General features: G+C 35.7%; 1 protein-coding gene across 3 annotated transcripts in view; it reads left to right on the top strand.

Annotated features, from left to right (window-relative positions):
* CSMD3 (CUB and Sushi multiple domains 3) overlaps positions 1-21,616 on the top strand; it is a 923,077-nt gene that overhangs the window by 107,956 nt on the left and 793,505 nt on the right. For all 3 annotated transcript variants that reach the window (XM_054708474.1, XM_054708473.1, XM_008143384.3), the window contains exon 3: positions 16,510-16,622. In XM_054708474.1, coding sequence (XP_054564449.1) covers positions 16,510-16,622 — 113 coding nt within the window. The remainder of the gene's footprint in view (positions 1-16,509; positions 16,623-21,616) is intronic.

The raw sequence follows: 21,616 nt of genomic DNA, 5'->3' as shown, positions 1-21,616 counted from the left end.
AATTCTTAGTAGATCATTTCAGATATTATTCCCAATACTTTTATTATACAGATGAAAAAAGTCAATTTCAGAAATACTGATAATTTCTCCAAGGTCGCAAAATTAGGTGTTTAAGAGAATGAACTTGTAATCTTAATAGTTTAGAGCACAGCTAAATAGCTGTATTTATTTACATTTTTCAAGCATACCATTTTTACAATAATGGATTAGAAAATTTACCTTAAATTAGACAATTACAGAATCAGATAACTTTTACTGACTACTTATTTTATAGTCATTTTACTAAATCAAAATTAGGAGGTTAATAACATTAAAAGGCACATATTCATATCAGAAAGTACTATTTTAAAAAAACCACCTATTTGCTGTTAAGACATGACATACATCCAAAGGCATATTTATAGTGTCATAAAAATAATTGTACAATGGGAGCAGCTAGAAGAGTTAGGTAAAGGGGAGATAAATGGTGATGGAAGGAGACTTGAGTTTGGGTCCTGAACACACAATACAATATACAGATGATGTATCATAGAATTGTACACTTGAAACCTATAAAAGTTTATTAATTAATATCACCATAATAAATTCAAACAAAATTTAGAAAAATAATTGTATAAAAAAGACTATTCTTTCATTAATGTTTAAAGCTTAACATTCTCATGACATGTAGAAATTATTGAGCCCACATAGAAAAAGAACTAAATGTATCAACAATGATATATAATTGGGGCTAAAGTTCGGGAAGACAAAAATAAATTAAATTTAAGAATTCAAGAAACTTAAATAATAGTTTTCTATATAATCTTCCTCATTAAATGCATGTTTAAAAACACTGATCATGAAGAATATAAGGGATCATAAATTTGTATACACACTTACATCAAACATAAGGACTTTATAAAAATCAGTGGAAAAAAGTGTGTCAAACTATTGTTATCCTCAAACTATATTAAAGTCAACGCATTGTATTTGTAATGTATATTTCTTTAAAATTCGCTTTTATGAAGTACTTGAAAATCAAAATAGAATTTCAGGATACTGCTATATACAGGTTATGGCAAAAGTAGGTTTATAGTTGTGAGAACGTGAAACACAGAGATTAATCTTGCATTATTACTTATTAATTATTGAATTAGCTAATGGGATATAATTATGTTTCAGACTAGTAGGAATAGTTCAGTAAAAAAGAAATTTTAATAATACCGAAGTAATAACTATAATTAGCATGTGTCCATATGTCAGAGGACATGGAGTCCAGTATGCCAGGTGAGGGAGTGGGTTTAGGACAATAAGCTTTTATATATATAGACTAGAGGCCCGGTGCATGAATTTGTGCACCAGTGGGGTCCCTCAGCCTGGCCTGTGGGGATCAGTGGATCTCCGCGCTGCCACAGCTAGGCCTTATCCACCAGCTCGTCGGGTTCCGGCCCACTGTCTGTGTCGATCCTGCACAGCACAAGTAGTGTGCGAATTGGCAGGCGGCCAGGGAGGAGCCCTAGCCTGGGCTGGGCACTGCGCCACTCCTGCTCATCCTGGCCCACTGCCCATCCTATGGCGATACCAGCGTGCCCATGACCGCACCGCCGTTTGTCATTGCAGCCTCACTCCTTGTGGCATCGGAGAAGCGGCCATGGGCTCATGCCCACTCAGTCCAGAGGCCTGTGCTGATCCTGGTCCTGTTCAGGATTGGGGAGGGATACGCAGGGGGAGTGTCCATGGGAGAGGCTCACTCTGCTGCAGCTGTGCTTGCCAGCCAGCCATGAGCCTGGCATCTGGCACCTGTTAGTCAGCTGAGCAGCGCTCCTGCTGTGGGAGCTCCTGCATTGAGTGTCTGCCCCCTGGGTGGTCAGTGTGTATCATAGCTACTGTCCAGTCGTCTGATCGCTTAGTCTTTTATATATAGATAACATGTCTCCAGAAGGTCATATGAATTCTTTTCTAAATGGAATGATTTTATTTATGGCTCTGATGGGCTCTGATATCAATTACAAAAAGTGTTCTATTCACCTTCATTCCTCTTCAACAAGTTGAGTATAAATAGCAAAGTTTAGGAATAACATTTTCATATAGGCATTGTGTGCAGACAGCTCCTCTAGGGGAAATCTTCCACATTACCTTCTCCTTGCTCCTGAGTTCTTACTGTTTCATCTCCTCTCTGTGTCCTTCATCTATAGCCAGACATTGAATTCTGTTTTATGAATTTTTCATCTCTGTTCTCTGCCATTAGCACCTCCCCTTGGTTAGTCCACATCTCTAAGATGGGCTGATATAATGACTTCATCTAATCTCTTGAAGTTCTCTTCCTCTATCCTGGGATGATAAGAGAATGTTAAAATAGTAAAATATTGCAATAAATGGTGAGAACATATTATGTTTTTGATTAATTCATAATAGATGCTCAATAAAATGTTGGTTGCAAGTGAAAAACAGTTTTTGGTTATGAAACTGATTCACCATATTGATGCATTACTTTTTAATTTTTAGGTCAACAATGAAAATAAAATTTTGAAAATGATCACATAAGTTTATATTCTAAGTGTTCGTAAATATAAAATGAATCCCACTAGTAATTTATAAATGACTTTTTATTCTAGTATTATCAAAATGTTTTGAGAGTAGCCCTAGCAGGATTATTGCCCAGAATTAATGAAAATCTTGGGGAAATACTTTCATGTAAAAGCCTAAGTTCTCATTTTTTAATTCTGACCTAACTATGCTCTCATAATGCCTTTCATCCCACATGAAATAACTAAATTTTTATTATGGTATCAATCTTATTTTCATACTCTCTCTAATTGATCTTGTTATTATCTATTAGTTCATGCAGCTAATATGTTACTGGGCATTGGGTTAAGGCCTTTGGGTTAAAAAATTCAACTTTGTTTATATCAACCAATTTTACTTTGTACATATTGCCTCTTCTGTGTACTGTCACCTGTAAATTACTGCATGATATAGAACAAAAGAGAAAATTGACATTTTTCCTAAAAAATATTAGGAATAGCTATCATTTTGTAGGTTGACCAAGTGCATGTTACCAAGCAACAATTACATAAATTTTCATCATTAACATTTTAAAATATAAAATAGTTTTTACCAAGATTGTACAACAATTAATATAAAAACCTAGTATAATCTCTTCTTGGTCTTAAATAGGCCTGAAATCTTTGTGGTTAAGAAAGACTTTATCTGTTTTTGTATCTCTGATATTTACTAAAATGACGTAACTATTCATTAACATTAGCCTAATGAGTAGGCCTGAGATGATCATAATTATATTTAATAGCTTAAATATAAGATTATACAATTTTATTAAATTGTCCAAATTAAACTTAATATTTTCTTGGGAAGATTTATTTGACTTATTTAGCTTTCCTATCTGATTTACTATTGTGTCAAATTGTTAGTTAAATTTTTCAGATTTCAATTCCCTTAGTTAACCTTACTATGGTCTGCAAACTAATTCTAACATGCAATTCCAGTGTGTTATATAAATAAAAATGATGAAAATAAGGACAATGTAAGATAAATATGAGTGGCTAACTTATACAAAATGTTGTGAAAAGGTATTATTGCCTAGCAACTATATAATTGGTATTGGTAATAAATTGATCAGTAACACCATTTTTGTAGTCAAGGACCATCGTATTGCCTATAAATACATATATCCAACCATATGACTTTGATAGTCACATCTGTGTGTGTGTGTTTAACATATAATTCCTTAGCTATATGCCTAAATAGATTTCATCCTCTAGTATTGAAGTCTACTTGAGAACTTCAGGAAAAAAACTGGTATCATCAGATTCGGCCAATCAAGCTGACATCTTCCTTAAATGAATCTTTTTTTTCCCCTATTATTTGACATTTAAAATTTTTTCTCTGCAACCTCCTTTTTTCTAATTTAATAATGAAGATTAGCTAATATTGATTCAAGGGATGTTGTACTCTCAGATTGTAGACTTTAATATCGTTAAAATATCCATACTACCCAAAGCAATTTATAGATTCAATGCAATCCCTATTAAATTACTCACAGCATATTTCACAGATCTAGAAAAAATACTCTTTACCTTCTTTTAATATTTAGATACATAATCTATATGAAATTGATTTTTGTGTAAGGTATGAAGTAGAGAGCAAGGTTTATATTTTCATTTTTTCTGTCCTTTTTTTTTTCTATATGAGTATATCTTTGACTAAGCACCCTATATAGAAAATAAATCTTTCTCTACACCAGATCAGATTATCACAGTCAAGTAGCTATTTATCTGTGACTGTGTCTGGACTCTATCTCATAGGTCTAGTTAGTAATAATTGAACTAATACCATACTAACTTAAATACTGTTGTTTTATAATAGCATTTTAGGAGAGCATTTAAGAATCACATTATTAAAAGTGAAACATCAAGATATACAGAAACATTATTTCTAAAATAAAAATGAAATATTCATACCATTATTTATTATGTTTGCTAATATGTAATGATCTTAATCATCATCAGCGTTATGCAATTAAAATTTTACAATTGTTTTATCTTGACAATGTAAAAGAATTTTTTAAAATGCTTTATATACAGTAAAACATCTCATAACAGTATACAAATAATTTATAATTTCATTTGACCTAGTCCAATTAAAAATGTTTGGTTCTGAATTATGATGATTTTAAAATAATAGATTAATGGACTGAATGATTTTGCACTTGACATTAAAATTTTCATTTGATAACACTAAATTAGTTCATAAATCATGTCTAAATTCACTAATTAATTAGGTAGACAAATGACTATACATATGTTCTGTCATTGCATTCTCATATTACTTTTTCTCCATAATGTATTCCAATGAAGAAAGATTATAACTTTATTTAACCTAAAATGACTAGAGAAAGTTTATAAGGTGCTATGCATTCACCAGTAGTGTGTATATTATAACTGGCTATCAGTACATATATATATGTATATATGTGTGTGTGTATATATATATATGTATATATATATGAGAAAGAGAGTTATGAAAATTTATGAGAAAGTGATTTTGGGCATAGTGGGTATAATTAATGGCTATGTACATCTTGTAAGAGTGGTTATGTTCTCAATTGCTTCTATCTAATAGCTTTGGGATGAAAAAGTTAAACAGAACCAAAATTTCTGAAAAAGTCAAAACTTTCCTAAATTTTAGACTAAGTCAAATTGTATAGTATCTTTATCATAATATCTTCAATCATTATCATCATAAAGCTATATTTAAACCTCTGCAATTGCAGTGTTCTCTTTTTTGTACCACATAATACTACTTCTTAATGCATTTATTACTTATATAAATCCATAAAACTGGTGGGTGGCATAGAATCTCAAAACCTTTCTTATAATCATTTTAGGTTGATGACAATTATAATCTGTCTTCATCACTGGAACATATCACAAAGAATATAGAACCCAAACACTATATATATATATATAATCTATCTATATCTATATCTATATCTATATCTATATCTATATCTATATCTATATCTATATCTATATCTATAGCTATAGCTATATCTATATCTATATCTATAATCTATATCCTATATCTATTTAGGGACATTGAATGTGCAATCATTTCTCTTTTTTGAAAAAACTCTTTGATGCCTGGAAAAAAATAGACAAACAAAATTCCATATTTCTAATATACACATGTTTTAAATACATCTATATGTATAAAGAGCCAGGGTTGTAACATCCAAAATGACCACAGGCTTGACTGAACACCAGACTGTGTGTGCAGCAGGTGAGCAGGCTGAACTGCTGACCTCTCAGAGAGAGAGAGGTGGGGCTGATCATCATCATCAGCAGCAGCTGCTGGTGAGGCCCGGAGAGAAAGCAGGGTGATCAGACCCTGCTTCTCTCTCTGGGCCTCGCCAGCAGCCAAACCTCTCTCTCTCTCCCAGAGGTCAGCAGTTCAGCCTGCTCGCCAGCAGCCTGGGGTGGCTGCTGATCAGCCCCGCCTCTATGATCAGGCCCGGAAATAGGCCGGGAGATGCTGACTGGCATAGAAACCGACCAATCAGAACCAAATCTGGGTGAATTGCAAGGAGCCAATGGCTGCCTAGGAGGTGGAGCTTTTGATGCTGACTGGCATAGAAACCAACCAATCAGAACCTACTCTGGGTGAACTGTGAAGACAGAACCTAAGGTGGGGGCTGAGGAGAGGTTTTAAGGACAACAGCTGTTTGGTATAAGGTGTAAGAAAGCAGCTCAATTTTTTAATGACTGGTTTGGCAGCATAGTGCATATGGCTGGCTATCAGTCCAGATATAGGGATTATGTGCTTTTGTCTGCCAAGAGCATCTCCTCCTGCTGAAAAAGCCTCCCCTCCCCCATTTAAGCAATCCTATCCTATATAATCTATCTATACTAATAAAAGGGTAATATGCTAATTAGACTGGGTTGACCGGCCATCTTCCAGACATTCGACTTCCTTCCAGACAAAGCCATGGTGGTGGGGGCCAAGGCAGAGGCAGTTAGGGGCGAGATCAGGCCAGCAGGGGAGGGCAGTTAGGGGTGATCAGGCAGGCAGGCCGAGTGGTTAGGGGCGATCAGGCTGGGAGGGGGCAAGGTAGGGGCGATCAGGCTGGCAGGAAGAGGGGTTAGGGGCAATCAGGCAGGCAGGCAGAGGGGTTAGGGGCAATCAGGCAGGTGAGTGTTAGGAGCCAGTCATCCCCCATTGCGAGAGGGATGTCCCAGATTGGAGAGGGTGCAGGCTGGGCTTAGGAACCTCCCTCCATGAACAAATTTCGTGCACCGGGCCTCTATTATATAAATAATATTACTCATATAAATTATATGTTTTGCTAAATCTAAGAGTTCAGCAATAATGCCTTTCTGGGAAATATAAAAAGCCATTAATTCTTATTGATGTGCGTTGCATAACTGGCTCAAACAAAGAATTGTCAGCATGAAAGAATGCAAAGTATACATTTGTAAAGTCATGTTTTTTTTCTTACTGAATGTAAATGACCCATTAAGAAATAAAGTAAAATTCCCACGTGTATAAAATGTCTGTTAGATGTCTTTGAAATGTACCAAAAATAATGTCAAGGTTTTGGGGGTTGGGGGGAATCAAATTGATTCCAGTGTCAGGAATTGTGAGTTCCTAAAGGCAGGTGTTCTCATCTGGTCTCTTCATCTCTTTGACTCTCCCTCCCTCCCTCTCTCCCACTCTTCCTCCTTCTTCTCCTTTGTCTAATTGAGAAGCTTTATTAATGGTTGGGGTGTAATAATGCTCTCATATCTTTCTTTTCATAGTTTTGTCTTAAATTTACCTTAAGCAAATAACATGTAATCAGTCTTTACTAATTTACATACATAAGTCTAGAAATGCTAAATTGGAGGAAAGAAAACAACAACACAGAAGAGCATAATAGAACATATTTGAAGGATTACACTTGTTCAAATAATCCAAGTTCATTATAAGTATCAAGAATTGGTGCCACAAGAAGAAAATTCTGATAGGTATGTGAAAGAACTTTCTGATTCTCACATCTGCCATCAAGAGTGGATAACAATGGTAGCAACTACGCATGTAATGCTTTCTAAATGCCATTTTCCAAGTGACATGCTTGCCTTAACTTATTTAAAACCGACCAGAATTTAAAGGGTAGGTCATAAAGATTTTCATCTACATTTTGACAGAAAACAGAATGGGAGGGAAGTAACCTGCCCAATGACACAAAATAGTACATGGCAACACTGAGATTTACTCCAGGTAATTCACCCAGGAGTTATCACTTAATGTGTTTATGCTATTTAGATGAGTCCTGGGTAGGTTTATTATCAATTTATGGTAGAAATAATATTTAACATGTGCTAGGCACTGTGCTACATTTTTACAAACAATATCCCATTCAATACTCACAATATTGCTATGGGATAATTTCTAGTATTATACTCATACTTATTTGATTTAGAATAGTACCTTACTCAATATCAAATTGATGAATAAGCAGTAAATATATATTTTTCCATTTGTATACTCTAGAATCCAAGCTCATAAGCACTAACTTCATCTTTCCAAAGCCCCGAAAGTTGGAAATAATATGTTCATTAACAATTGAAGGTGTTTATGCAAGCTGGGGACACTGTTAAATAGATTTAAATGTCTGACATTGATTAATTGACTGACATAGCTTTTCTGCACTTCATATTTCTCAGTTGTTCAAATAGATTGCCTTTGGAATTATGATCATTTATATCTTTAAAGATAAATGAATCGCCGAAACCGGTTTGGCTCAGTGGATAGAGCGTCGGCCTGCGGACTGAAGGGTCCCAGGTTCGATTCCTGTCAAGGGCATGTACCTTGGTTGCGGGCACATCCCCAGTGGGGGGTGTGCAGGATGCAGCTGATCGATGTTTCTCTCTCATCGATGTTTCTAACTCTCTATCCCTCTCCCTTCCTCTCTGTAAAAAATCAGTAAAATATATTAAATAAAGATAAATGAATCAATGAATTAAAAAAAGATCTGGAGGCAGGGGCAGTATTTGCAGCAGACAGAGAAGACATTGTAAAGGTTGGGTTTGGAAAGAAATTTCTAATAATATATTGTATGGTTCCTGGATAAAATATTGATCTTGCAGATGAAATTTCAACACCACTGGAAAAGTGAGTTTTATGTAGATGGAGTGACTGTAGACATGAGGTGAGGATATTCTCAAGCTGTTTTCTTTGCTGAATAGAGGTTTCTTAGCACTTGTGCATCCCTTGGGGTTCAAGCAAAACAGAACAACATGGAAATACTTAAAGCATAACATATTTAATAATAAAAATTTCCAATTTAAGGCTGGACCATGAGTGTCAGAGAGAATGTACAGTAGCTTTCAGGAAATAAGGAATTTGTAGAAATTGTAGAAAAATACCAGTGATAAGTTCAATTGTTTGTAGCACCAAAACAGTTGTTTAAATAAGAATTCTGGCAAGCTGGTGGAATAATCTGACTTTAACACACACTGAATCCCATGCACTTACCTGCCAAGACATAATGATAGCTGACGCTTTTAACTTACATTCCAAATTTTATGGAAGTGTGTTCTTTGGTAAAATCTAATGGAGAACACCACTGATAATGAGAGATATTCTGGCAAGTGTAGTTCTAAGATTTAAAGGCACTTGAATACAGTGGAAAGATTAGAAAAGTGTGAAAATGAATTCTGGCTGCTTATCTATTTATCTATATGTTTATTATGTTCACAGTCATATCCGTATCTCCCCTGATCCCTATCAATATCCAAATGTATATCAGCATCTATTCAATTTCCATATCTAGAGCTGTGCATAGTACATGGTCCTAACATTATGAATTTGCCTTTCTCACACATGATGCCCTCTCCGGGAATTTTATATTTGAGAGAAGCTTCAGATCATTTACTCTCAGCAAATGATCTAATTATTCAAATATGGCCATGGCCATCTTTTTCTTTAATAGTACAATTACTGCCATCTTGACATAACCATGAATTATTTGCTGTGCTTCATGTACCCAGATATCAATAGGGTATGCATGATTTATTCTCACAGAACAGTCATTACTTTAAATATCTACTTGTTCCTGCGTTCTGCTCATTCATTTTGAAATTAAGTAGGTTAATAGTTTGTTTCAGCAGAGAATTCCCTCTATATCACCTGTTTCATTTTTGAGAACTGTATAACTAAAGTAAAATGGTAAGATAACTCATATCCAAGAATCTTATTTTAAGTCATGATAAATCACTGTGAAAATGCTGGTGTTATAATACAATTTATCTCAACCACAGCATGCCAGGTTTAGACAAAAGGGCAGCGGGTTTTGAGTCATATCACTAATGAAATTAATTTTTAGTGGCTATTTTTTATGTTCCTGAAAACATACCAGGCCATTCCACATGAATTCTCTTATTTAACAATCACAAAAATCTGAGATTTTGGTAATGTTACCACTTTTATTGTTAAATAAAGCCTCTCTCTGTGTGTTTTACCACTACTCATGTCTATTTTCCTTCAACCTCATTATAAGCAGAAATATGCTATGGCTTTTTAAAATTGACTTTATTGGGGTGACATTGGTTAATAAAGTGATACAAGTTCCAAGTGTACAACTCTACAATATATTAACGGTATATTGCATCATGCACCACTGAAAGTCAAGTCTCCTTATACCACCATTTATCTCCCTTTACCCTCTTCTGCCTCCACTCACTGTCCTTTCCCTCTGGCAATCACCATACTGCTGTCTGTCTCTGTTTTTTTGTTTTTGTTTTTTTGTTCCTGTTTTCCTGACCCAATAATATTTTTTCCATTGATTTTCAGAGTGGAAGGGACAGGGAGAGACAGAGAGAGAGAAACATCTATGTGTTTGGATTGGTTGCCTCCTGCAGGTGCCCTGATGGGCTCGCCTACTAGGGATTGAGCCTGCAACTGAGGTATGTGCCCTTGACAGGAATAAAATTCGGGAGCCTACAGTCCATGGACCGCTGATCTATCCATTGAGCCAGACCAGCTAGAGCTGATTATTTTTTTAACAATTGGAGTTATTTTACATTGTTATGATTCTTGAGAATACTAGTTAAAAAGCACAATTTTTTGATGTGTTAAAGAAAGTGTTCTGATGGAATTCACTTTCTCCTACCACCCCAATTCATTAATTTAACTGTTACCTAATTGAGGACCTTTCATAAGTATGCATTTCATGAAAGCACTGGTCATAAACTAGTGAGTTGTTAGCATTGACTTCACAAAACTTCATGTCCAAAGGAGAAAGAGACATGCTTAGTAAATAGTCATACCCATAAATATTAAATTGTAATATGGAGACTTGTAAAGAATGTAACTAAAGGGACTCATAACTGAAAGAGTTTATTTTCAAATCAAGCAACAGGAGGGAATAAAAAAGGAGCAAATCCTCATAATGCTACAACTATTAAAAATAAGTTTAAAAGCATAAATCTTCCCTTATTTACTGAAATAAAAAAATTAAATATCCCATTATACAAGATAGTACAGCTGGTTATTTACCGTAAAGACAACGTCAGAAAACTAGATTTTAAAAAAAGGAAAAAAATCTTCAGATTATCCTCTCTATTATCTTGGAGAATTTAATAGTAAAAAATCTTTTAAATGCTGTCTAAAAACATTTAATTATTTAACATATCAAAGTGAGTGTAAATCTGAGATTACATATAAAATAATTTTTACGTTTATGTGTACATTAAAAGTTAAATTTTTTATTTCTTTTAAAAAATACATTTTATTGATTTTTTTACAGAGAGGAAGGGAGAAGGATAGAGAGTTAGAAACATTGATCAGCTGCTTCCTACACATCCCCTACTGGGGATGTGCTTGCAACCAAGGTACATGCCCTTGACTGGAATCAAACCTGGGACCCTTTAGTCCGCAGGTCGATGCTCTATCCACTGAGCCAAACCGGTTAGGGCTTTTTATTTCATTAATATGCCAAAGATAAAGATAATGAACAGGGTACTCACTAGAAAATGGGACACAATAAGTTACAGTCTTAGACATGACTCTGTTGTGAATTTGATCAAGTTGTTTAATTTTTCCCAGTTTCTTGTATCCTCTAATATGAGTATACAATTGCATGTCTTACCCACATAGAGAGATTTTTTAAAGTTATATTCAAATAAGTTTTACACTAATGGGCTCTGCATCTGCTTGCATTGTACAACATCAACATGGGTCTCAGTGTTCAATAGGTTCCATGCAGCTTCTATTTTCAATTATTGCATAAGCTAATATTTTAGAAGCTTAAAAATTATATTAAAGAGCCCCCAAAAGAGCTATGCATTGGTTTCTTATTGCTGCTGCCAAAAATTCCCACAAACTAGTGGCTAAAACAACATAAATTTATTATCCTGGAGACCTGAAGGCTGACGTCCAAAATGAGTTTTGGCTGAAATCAAGGCATCAGCATGGCTGCGTTTTTCCTGGATATTCTAGGAGTGAATCTGTTTATTGCCATTTCCATCTTGTAGAGGCTGCTTATTCTCTGGGTTGTGGTCCCCTTCCATCTTCAAGCCAGTAATGGCACTGGACCTCTGCTTCCATTATCATATGTCCTTCTCTTCCTCTGACCTTCCTGCCTCTCTGTAATGAGGACCCCATGGATTACTACTTTAGGCCCATCTGGATAATCTAGGGTATTTTCTTCTCAAGATTTGAACTTAGTCACAGTGGGAACTATTTTATTTTTTTACCTGTTTATTAAGAAATAAATTTGAAAAATATCTAGAAAAATATTTAACAGCTAATTAGTTACCCAATGACCCTGCGATTTCACTACTGGATATATAGAAATATGTATATATGCTTATAAAATTATAGTAATTTTTATGACAGTATTATTCATAAAAGACCTAGCTGTAAAAATATTCCACCAACAGCAGAATGGATAAATTAATTAAAGCATATTCATAAAATATAATCCTATATAGACATGAAAGTTAAATTCCATAGTAAGGCTATAAAAGTACAAACATAATGTTGAGTTAAAAAAGGCATATGCAAAATAATTTTATTGTATAATTTCATTTATATAAAGCTCTAAAACATGCATAACTAATTTGTTTTGTAGAATTTACGATAATGGTAATCTTTGGAGAGGAGTGAGATAGTAACAAATGGGAAGGAACATTAGCAAGTACTCAATATGCCTTGCAATATTTTTTTTTTTGTTTTTTGTTTTTTTTCTTTTTAAAAAACAAACCCTTGTGTCGAGGGCTGACTTTCAATAGATCGCAGCGAGGGAGCTGCTCTGCTACGTACGAAACCCCGATGCCTTGCAATATTTTTAAAAAAATATTTTTATTGATTTCAGAGAGGAGGGAGAATGAGAGTGAGATAGAAACATCGATGATGGGAAACATTGATCAGCTGCTTCCTGCACGCCCCTTCCTGGGGATTGAGCCCACAAGCCAGGCAGGGGCCCTAACTGGGAATTGAACCTGTGACCTCCTGGTTCATAGGTTCACACTCAACCACTGAGCCACACCGGCCAGGCACAATATTTTATTTTTTATCTAAAATATATTTAATTTGTGATAATTCAGCAGTACATATACTTTTGATTTATGCACTCTTCTATATGGATGTTATAGTTCATTGAACATATGTGTAAACAAGGAGACCAATATTAGAAGATTAAATATATAATCTTTTATGCATATAAAAGTATAACCCAAATATATCTGATTATACATAAGTGACACATTTAAAAAAATGATATCAAAGGATTAAAGGTAAAAACATGTTCTAGACTAATTCTAATAAATGGAAGTTGTAGATTTAAGATAAATTTTAAGATCACATTATTCTTAGAAATAGAGTGGAAGTTTAAGACAAAATATTTAATTCACCAGGAAATAAAATAAATTAAACCTTTATACATTTAATAGTGTAGCACCAACATATATTTTGAAATGGACATATTAGGAGCTATCATCATATCCCTTTAAATAACTAGTAGATCAGATTTAAAAAATACAGCCAATGCTAAACACCCATATTGTTGGCAGAGTAATAGTCCCAGAATAAGGGTTGCCTCAGAACCTGTGAATATGGTATCTCACATAGCAAAAAGGAACTTTGAAAATGGAATTAATATTATAGATGCCATAATAGGGAGATACCTGAGCCATCAATGTGAACACACCTAATTACATGGGAATCTGAAAGAAGAGAACTCTCTCATGCTGAAGGAAGAAGAGGCAGAAGCGATAACCCAGAGGTGAGATAGGAGGCGTGACCAGAGAGATTTGAAGAATGAGAAGGACTTGGAACTGCCTTTGCTGACTTCGAAGATGAAAGAACAGGGCCACAAAGCAAGGCATGCAGGTGATCTATAAACACTGAGAAAACCCCACTGAGAATAACCCCAAGTTAAAGCCAACAAAGAGACAGGATCTTAGTCCTACAACTGCTTGGAACTGAATTCTGGCAACAGCCTTCTGAACTTGGAAGTGGAAGCAGATGGAGTTCCAGTGGTTCCAGAAAGCAACACAGCCCAGCTGACCCCTTGATTTCACCTTTGTGAGACTCCAAGCAGAGAACCAGTTGAGCTACCCTCTGCCTAGACCTACATAACTGTGTGATAAGGATGAGTGTTGTTTAAGTTTGTGGTAATTTGGATTAGGAATAGGAGGATAATATGCTTATTCTTTATAAGAAAACCAGGCACATAATAAAAAAATTTACACTATCTGACCCATAAAGCAAATCTCAATGAACTTCAAAGTATTAAATTCATACAGAAAATGCTATCTGACTATAATGCAAATGAGTTATACATTGGTAACAAAATATAGCTAAAGCAACTCGTGTGTTTATAATTTCAGAAATATAGCTCAATGGGCCAAAGAGGAAATCACAGTGTGAATAGGTCTCTTGTGGGATGTAGCTTATGCAGCAAACATAAGAAAATTCAAAGCTTTAAATACTTTTATACTCTAGAGAAACTGCTACATAAGTGTGTACCAGTGAACTTTTAACAAAGGGGTTGATGAAAACACAGCAGACACATTCTAAACAACCCAAACGCCCATCAGCAGTAGGATGAATAAATGAAGTGTGTTATCTCTATTCCAATGAATTCCCATGCAGCAATGGTTCTCGAAATGTGACCCCTGGATCCTTGAAGGTCCTGAGACATTTTTAGGAGGCCCACTAGATCAAAGATATTTCTGTAATAATTCTGAGACATTATTCACTTGTTTCACTGTGCTCACATTTGTTCTCCTGTTACGAAAGTAACAATGGGTAAAACTGCTCATGCATTAAAGAATCTGAATTGGTGACCTCAAACTATGCTAGTACTCACTAGTCACTGAATTCTTTATGACAGCCTACCAAAGTGCAAACAAAACAATCCTATTGTACTTAAGGAAGTTCCTGTTAAAGCTATAATTATTTCATGAAACATCCCCCCACTGGTACCCTTGTTTTCAATGACCTGTGTGACAAAATAAAAAGTATGCAAAAAATCCTTCCTGTGTCTGCCAAAATATGATGGTTGTCCCAAAGAAAAAGTGATATGATTGAGCTGTCAGTTGAACTAACCACTTTTTTCATGGAACAAACTCTTTACTTAAAGGAATGACTAACATAAATTACTGTTGGTCACACTTGAGTATTTAGTATATGTTTTCTTTTTTTATTTTATTTATTTATTTAACATTTTTATTTTTTAAATTTTATTGGGGTGACATTACTCAACATGACCATATAGGTTTCATGTGTGCATTACTAATTTACAAAATCTGTATATAGGACCATGTGCCCACCACCCAGTCAAATCTCCTGTCATCTCGTATTAGGGTTAAAAACTTGAATCTGACTTGTTCCTTCAGGGAAAACAAATGCCAGGATTTGTTTTCAATAATGAAGTCTGAGTTTTCACGTAAAAAATTAACTTGTTGTGGTTGATTATTTTAAAATGAAAGAATAAATGTACATTTAAAATTTTCTCAGCTTCAGTTGAAATAGGGTAGATCTAGCCCACAAAACCCCTTTGGGGTTCTCAATAATGTCCTATAACGTAAGCAGTCCTAAGACAAAGCTGAGAACTACTGCTGTACAGCAATGAAAATCTAAGGTAATTTCAGCATAGATTAATCTTATACATTTAATGTTGATTTTAAAAAGCAAGTATAAAAAATATAATTACATTGCATGCAATTTTACATAATAATTAAAATGAGAAAAAGCAGTTCATAGAAATAAAAATTATGTATCTTCATTTGTTTTAGGAACATTATATTCCATGAATGTGCTTTTTAAAAATTTTTTCTTTTGGAAGTGTCAATTGTAAATTACCTTATTTATAATTGAGCTTGTAATTATATGCAATAAAGTATTAACCAGTTAAGTGATAAATTATGAGTAAGATGGTAAATATTTATTATGTAAGCATATGCAATATTAACCAAAATGTAATGAAATGTAATAGAACTTACTGGAATTTTAGAATCTGATAAAAACAAAATCACTTTAGAAATTTCAGTTTCAAGATTTCATAATTAGAGCACATCTCTTATTTCAGTATTAAATTTCACTAAATATTTCCCATTTTTACATACATTTTTAACTATTAGGACAATAAATTATTTGACAAAATTATAAATGCTCACTTGTTAAAATCAGCATAAAATATGCACAAACACATACTCTCACAATTCATTTCCCAAAGTTTGAATTAAACAATATTTTCATATAGATGATGAATATGATAGATACAATAAACATTAATGTGTACATATTCATAAATAAATAATAAAGTATTATATTTATATATACAGTAATTGCTTTTGGTAAGTGAGATCTAATCAACATGTCATAAACTCATACGTATGTATATACCTATATGTACATACATACTTATACAAAGCTTGGCGATATGATGAAATTACTCTAATGCTCTTTGAACCCTATTAGGTAAAATGTCTGAGAAACTAACAATTAATTCCTTTATGTTTTTAGGTTAACAGGATTCCATCTGCCACCACCAGTAACAAGTACCAAATCTGTGTTCTCACTACGTTTGACCAGTGATTTTGCAGTTAGTGCTCACGGGTTTAAAGTATATTATGAAGGTAAGTGATGTAATACAAAAAGACCACAGCATAGCCTAATGTAGTCATAAGGAAATTCTCCAGGGTGGAAATGGAAGAATCACCCAGAAGAAAGATACAGTTCATCCTGTTACCTCAAATCCTGTCCCGGATCACTTTGTTACTCACCATTAATGTATAATAAAATGCTGAAATTGATGGGTGTTAATGCTTCATAGCAGTATGCCTAGACATAGAACAGTCTTTCCCTGAAATCTTAGGAAATGAGACCATGAAATCACTATAAGGTTAGAGATTAACAAAGTGAATAAAATGTGAGAGTTAAGGGAAACTGGGCCTGATGAGAGATTCAGGCAGCATGGTCTCCACCCTGCCCCCCTCTGAGCTTTGCCTCTGCCGAAAATCAAACCAGTAATCTGTCTTCTCTGCAAGTTCAAGTCAAGAAAAAAAATCCCACTAAGACACAAGAGTTAACATCTCCTGTTGTAAACCCACCTTTCCAAGCCCAGAGATCTAGAATCCCTTAACAACAAAGAGGAAAACGAAAAAGTTCTTGATACTGAAGATTTTAATCTAGAAGTTTGGTACAAATTCATTTGGCACCAAAACATGACTTGAACTGATTGGAGGACACATCATCTTGATTGATCTCACATAGTGTGGGAATTTATGTGTTCACTACGGAAATATTGTTTGATAATGGGGTGGTAACCCAGGCTCTGTTGAGGGTGTTAAAAATGTATAGAATCTGCATGTTTTCCTTTTTAAAAATGTAAAAATATTCCAATGGCAAAATAATCTATTCCTGAGGCTTTCAGATAGAGGTCACGGACTTGTAATTTCTTCCATATGTGATGTGACAATAAAATTCACACCTAGTTGAGGTAACAGCCCCTGCTTTACTCATAGGAATAGCAGATCAGATTTCAGCCCACCTCCCCAGGACTGTATCACACCAGATCTAATCCTATTTTATAATAGACAAATATGCAAATTGACCACACCTCCGACACACCCACAAGCCACGCCCACCATCCAATCAGAGCGAGTATGCAAATTAACCCAAACCAAGATGGCTACAGCCACAGAAAGCAAGGTTTCCTAGGTAACAGAGGAAGCCAAGCTTTCTGCCAGCCGTTGCAGGCCTAAGCCTCCACTCAAGCTACAAAGTTTCAATTATAGAAGGTAAACAAATTCAAACAGAAATGGCGGCAGAACGGAGCTTGAGAGAGCAGGCCAGGGTTGCCGCCGGCAACAGGGGAAGCAAAGCTTTCGGCACACCCTGGCCGGGCCCACCTGCTTAAGGCAACAAAGTTTCAATTATAATCCCAACACAATTGGCTGTGGGCCTCGGAAGGAGCCTCAGGCTTGGCTTTGCTCCAGGCTACAAAGTTTCAATTGTAGAAGGAAAATAAATTCCAGATACCAGGGCCTCTGCTTGCGTTGCCAGGGGGCATGGCTGGCCTGCAAACCACCACAGGCCCCTTGCTCAGGCCGCCCCACGCCCCAAGGGAACCCCACCTGATCCTGGACACCCTTCAGGGCAAACCAGCTGGCCCCCACCCCTGTACCAGGCCTCTATCCTATCTAATCAAAGAGTACTATGCAGATTGATCATCACTGCAACACACAATATAGCTGCCCCCATGTGGTCAAAGATCCTGCCCCCATGTGGACACAAGATGGCCACCACAAGATGGCCAGCAGGAGAGGGCAGTTGGGAGGCACCCGGCCTGCAAGGGAGGGCAGTTGAGAGGGACCAGGCCTGCAAGGGAGGGCAGTTGGAGGTGATCAACCCTGCAGGAGAGGGCAGTTAGGGGTGACCAGGCCGGCAGAGGAGGGAAGTTGGGGGCAAACGGGCTGGCAGCAGAGTGGTTAGGGGGTGATCAGGCTGGCAGGCAGAAGCGGTTAGGGGCAATCAGGAAGGCAGGCAGGCAAGCAGTTGGGAGCCAGCAGTCCTGGATTGTGAGAGGGATGTCCGACTGCCCGTTTAGATCGGGCCTAAACGGGCAGTCGGACATCCCTTGAGGGGTCCCAGATTGGAGAGGGTACAGGCTGGGCTGAGGGACAACCCCCTTCCGTGCACGAATTTCGTGCACCGGGCCTCTAGTATTGTCATAAGTACAAAAACATAGTAGCAGGGGTGGTTACTCACTAAAGCACATGATCATTCAAAATATGATATGTTTAAAAAACACACTAGAAAACAACCTTATATAAAATGGAATTGCTTTAGGATAAAGGTTAGCAGTTTGCATGTGGGGCAGGTTTTAAACTGAACATTTCATCTAGTGCTACCTTTCTCATTAGAAAACAAAAATACCCTCTAGCAAACAATTGAGTAAAAGTGTTTTGTCTTTTTTCCATCTGAAATAATGCCCCGGTTGCAGCAGTGCTCAGCGCTATTTTGTACCTAGTACATTATTGAACTCTTTTGTCTAGCAACGGAGGATGCATCCCAACACTTCATTTCCTCCATTGTGATAGTAATAATCATTACTTTAAGGCGTTTTTACCACAGTTGAATATTTTTATCTTAGCAACTTAATTCATAGTTTAAAACACAAAGGTTTAATTTTAAGTAATGTAATTTTGGCAACATTGAAAGAGTTAGTAATGCAATAGTTTTTCTATTAAAGACTCCTTACTAGAAAATCTGTTTCTGTGCATGTACGTATAAAGGTATTTTAGGTTAGTTTATTATTTTGGTGAGTAATAAGTATGCTGAAAATGTAGCAACTTGGAAGATGACTTATGATATTGCTGTGTTTTCTGGTTTGACTGTCAAGTTGTATGAAATACACTAAAATATATTTTTAAGGCTCCCCATTCTTTCTACATATGCAACATTAAATTTCTGCCTGACATTTGTGCTTCAGTGAAATGGACTCATATGTTTTTGGGACATTTAAATGTATGTGTGGGAGTTCCTGAATTAAAATATAAGGTACTCGGCATCCAGGTAGAATTGAAGGATTGGCTATCACGCTGCAGAATCTTCAGGTATTGATTTGTGATGGGTATCTTTTACTATGTCTGTTAGTTTTATATTGCTACCATAACAAATGGCCACAAGTTTAGCAGCTTAAAACAATGGAAATATATTATCTCACATCCTGTAGATAAGAAGTCCTGCTTGATCTCTGCCAGTTACTCTGCTCAGGGTCTCAAAGGATGAAATAAAAATGTCAGCTTGTTGAGCTCTTGTCAGAAGACTCTGTAAAGACTCTATTGCTGATAGCTCCTATAGGCCTCTCTCTTCCTTACACTCACTTCCTTGAGTCCTACATCTGAGAGCCAACACTGGAGCATTGAGTCCCTCTCCCTGCCTTCCTCTTCTGATACATCTCTCTACTATCTTCTCCCTTGTCCCCCTCTACATATCTGACTTCAGCTGGAAGTATTTCTCAGCTTTTAATGGTCTATGTCAGTGGCCGGCAAACTGTGGCTCGCGAGCCACATGCGGCTCTTTGGCCCCTTGAGTGTGGTTCTTCCACAAAATACCACGGCCTGGGCGAGTCTATTTTGAAGAAGTGACGTTAGAAGAAGTTTAAGTTTAAAAAATTTGGCTCTCAAAAGAAATTTCAATCGTTTTACTGTTGATATTTGGCTCTGTTGACTAATGAGTTTGCCAACCACTGGTCTATGTGATTACATGAGGCTACCGAGTAATCAAGACTAATCCTTATTATATCTGCAAAATCCTTCTTGCCATGTAGCATAACATATTAACAGGTTCCAGAGATTTTTTTTCTGGAGCGGGTGTTGGTGGTCTTCATTTGTCTTACTGCCCCAGGCACAACGCTATGTAACACTTTACAGAGGGCATAGCTATAAGCGTTCATTATTTAACCAGGGTCAATGATGCTATAAAAGCCAACATGTATATTGGTTGTGACATCCAGAACACTTAGTTTAAAATTTGAAAGGCTGTCCTTTATTTTTAAAAATTTTATTGTTGAAAGTATTGCATATGTCCCTCTTTTCTCTCCCATTGACCCTTTCTAGCCCCTCCCCGCCCCCTGCTCCAGACCTTCACCACCCTATTGTCTGTAACCATGGGTTATGCATATATGCGTACAAGTTCTTTGGTTGATCTCTTCCCATGCACCTTTCCACTCTTGCTGAACAAAATAAACTGATGAGCAAAATAGATCTAGAGACATAGAAGCATGGAACAGACTCTTGAATCAAGCCTGTTCTTCAATACCCACCTCAACCCTCACATTTTGGATCCAGGTTATCATCTAAAGTTACCTCACACTACAACTCTGTACCCTACCCATGCTGTAGTAAAATTAATCCTCTAGTCATTTCCTCTACATTTATCCTTGCATCCTTTTTTTTAAATTTCAAGATGATCCTAATGTCTGAATCTCATTTATTTTCTTTTCATCTCCCTCTACATAATAATGTATTATTTTCTTCATTTTAAAAAACTTTTCCAAGACTTTGTCCTTATGGATTAGGATTTATAAAAATGCTATTTATTAGTGATATTTGTGCATTTATCTATGTTTGTCAAACTGCCAACACTGAACCACATGCATTAGGATCATCTGGCTAACGACACTGTTACTGTTAGGTATCATTTAATGAGTAATTTCTTTTCAGCCAATCACAGTGCTAAATATTTTATATGGATTTTTCTCACACTGAAAATTTTTTAAAAATTGCAATGAGCAGGGATTTAACAAAGCAATAACCTTAATGTAAAAATATGTTTAAATGCCCTGCCAATGTAAATTGTATACATTTAGGAGACTTATTTTTATATATAACTATAAACATAATTCCATTTATAGTTAAGTGGATGTAACCACATAGAATTTAGTATGAAAGAACATTACAAAAATAAGAATTACTGAAAATGTTGTGTATTGAAACAATATGTATTACAAAAGCTGCAATATATTTTTGTATATAATATGTGACCTATGTATTATTTTTCCTTTTAAATTAATTAATTAAATCATTTATTTATTTATTTTTATTGATTTCAGAGAGCAAGAGAG

The sequence above is a fragment of the Eptesicus fuscus genome, chromosome 19 (assembly GCF_027574615.1).
Source record: "Eptesicus fuscus isolate TK198812 chromosome 19, DD_ASM_mEF_20220401, whole genome shotgun sequence".
Classification (NCBI taxonomy): Eukaryota; Metazoa; Chordata; class Mammalia; order Chiroptera; family Vespertilionidae; genus Eptesicus; species Eptesicus fuscus.
Note: the sequence above shows the minus strand (reverse complement) of the source record. Positions and strands in the feature narration are given on the sequence as shown.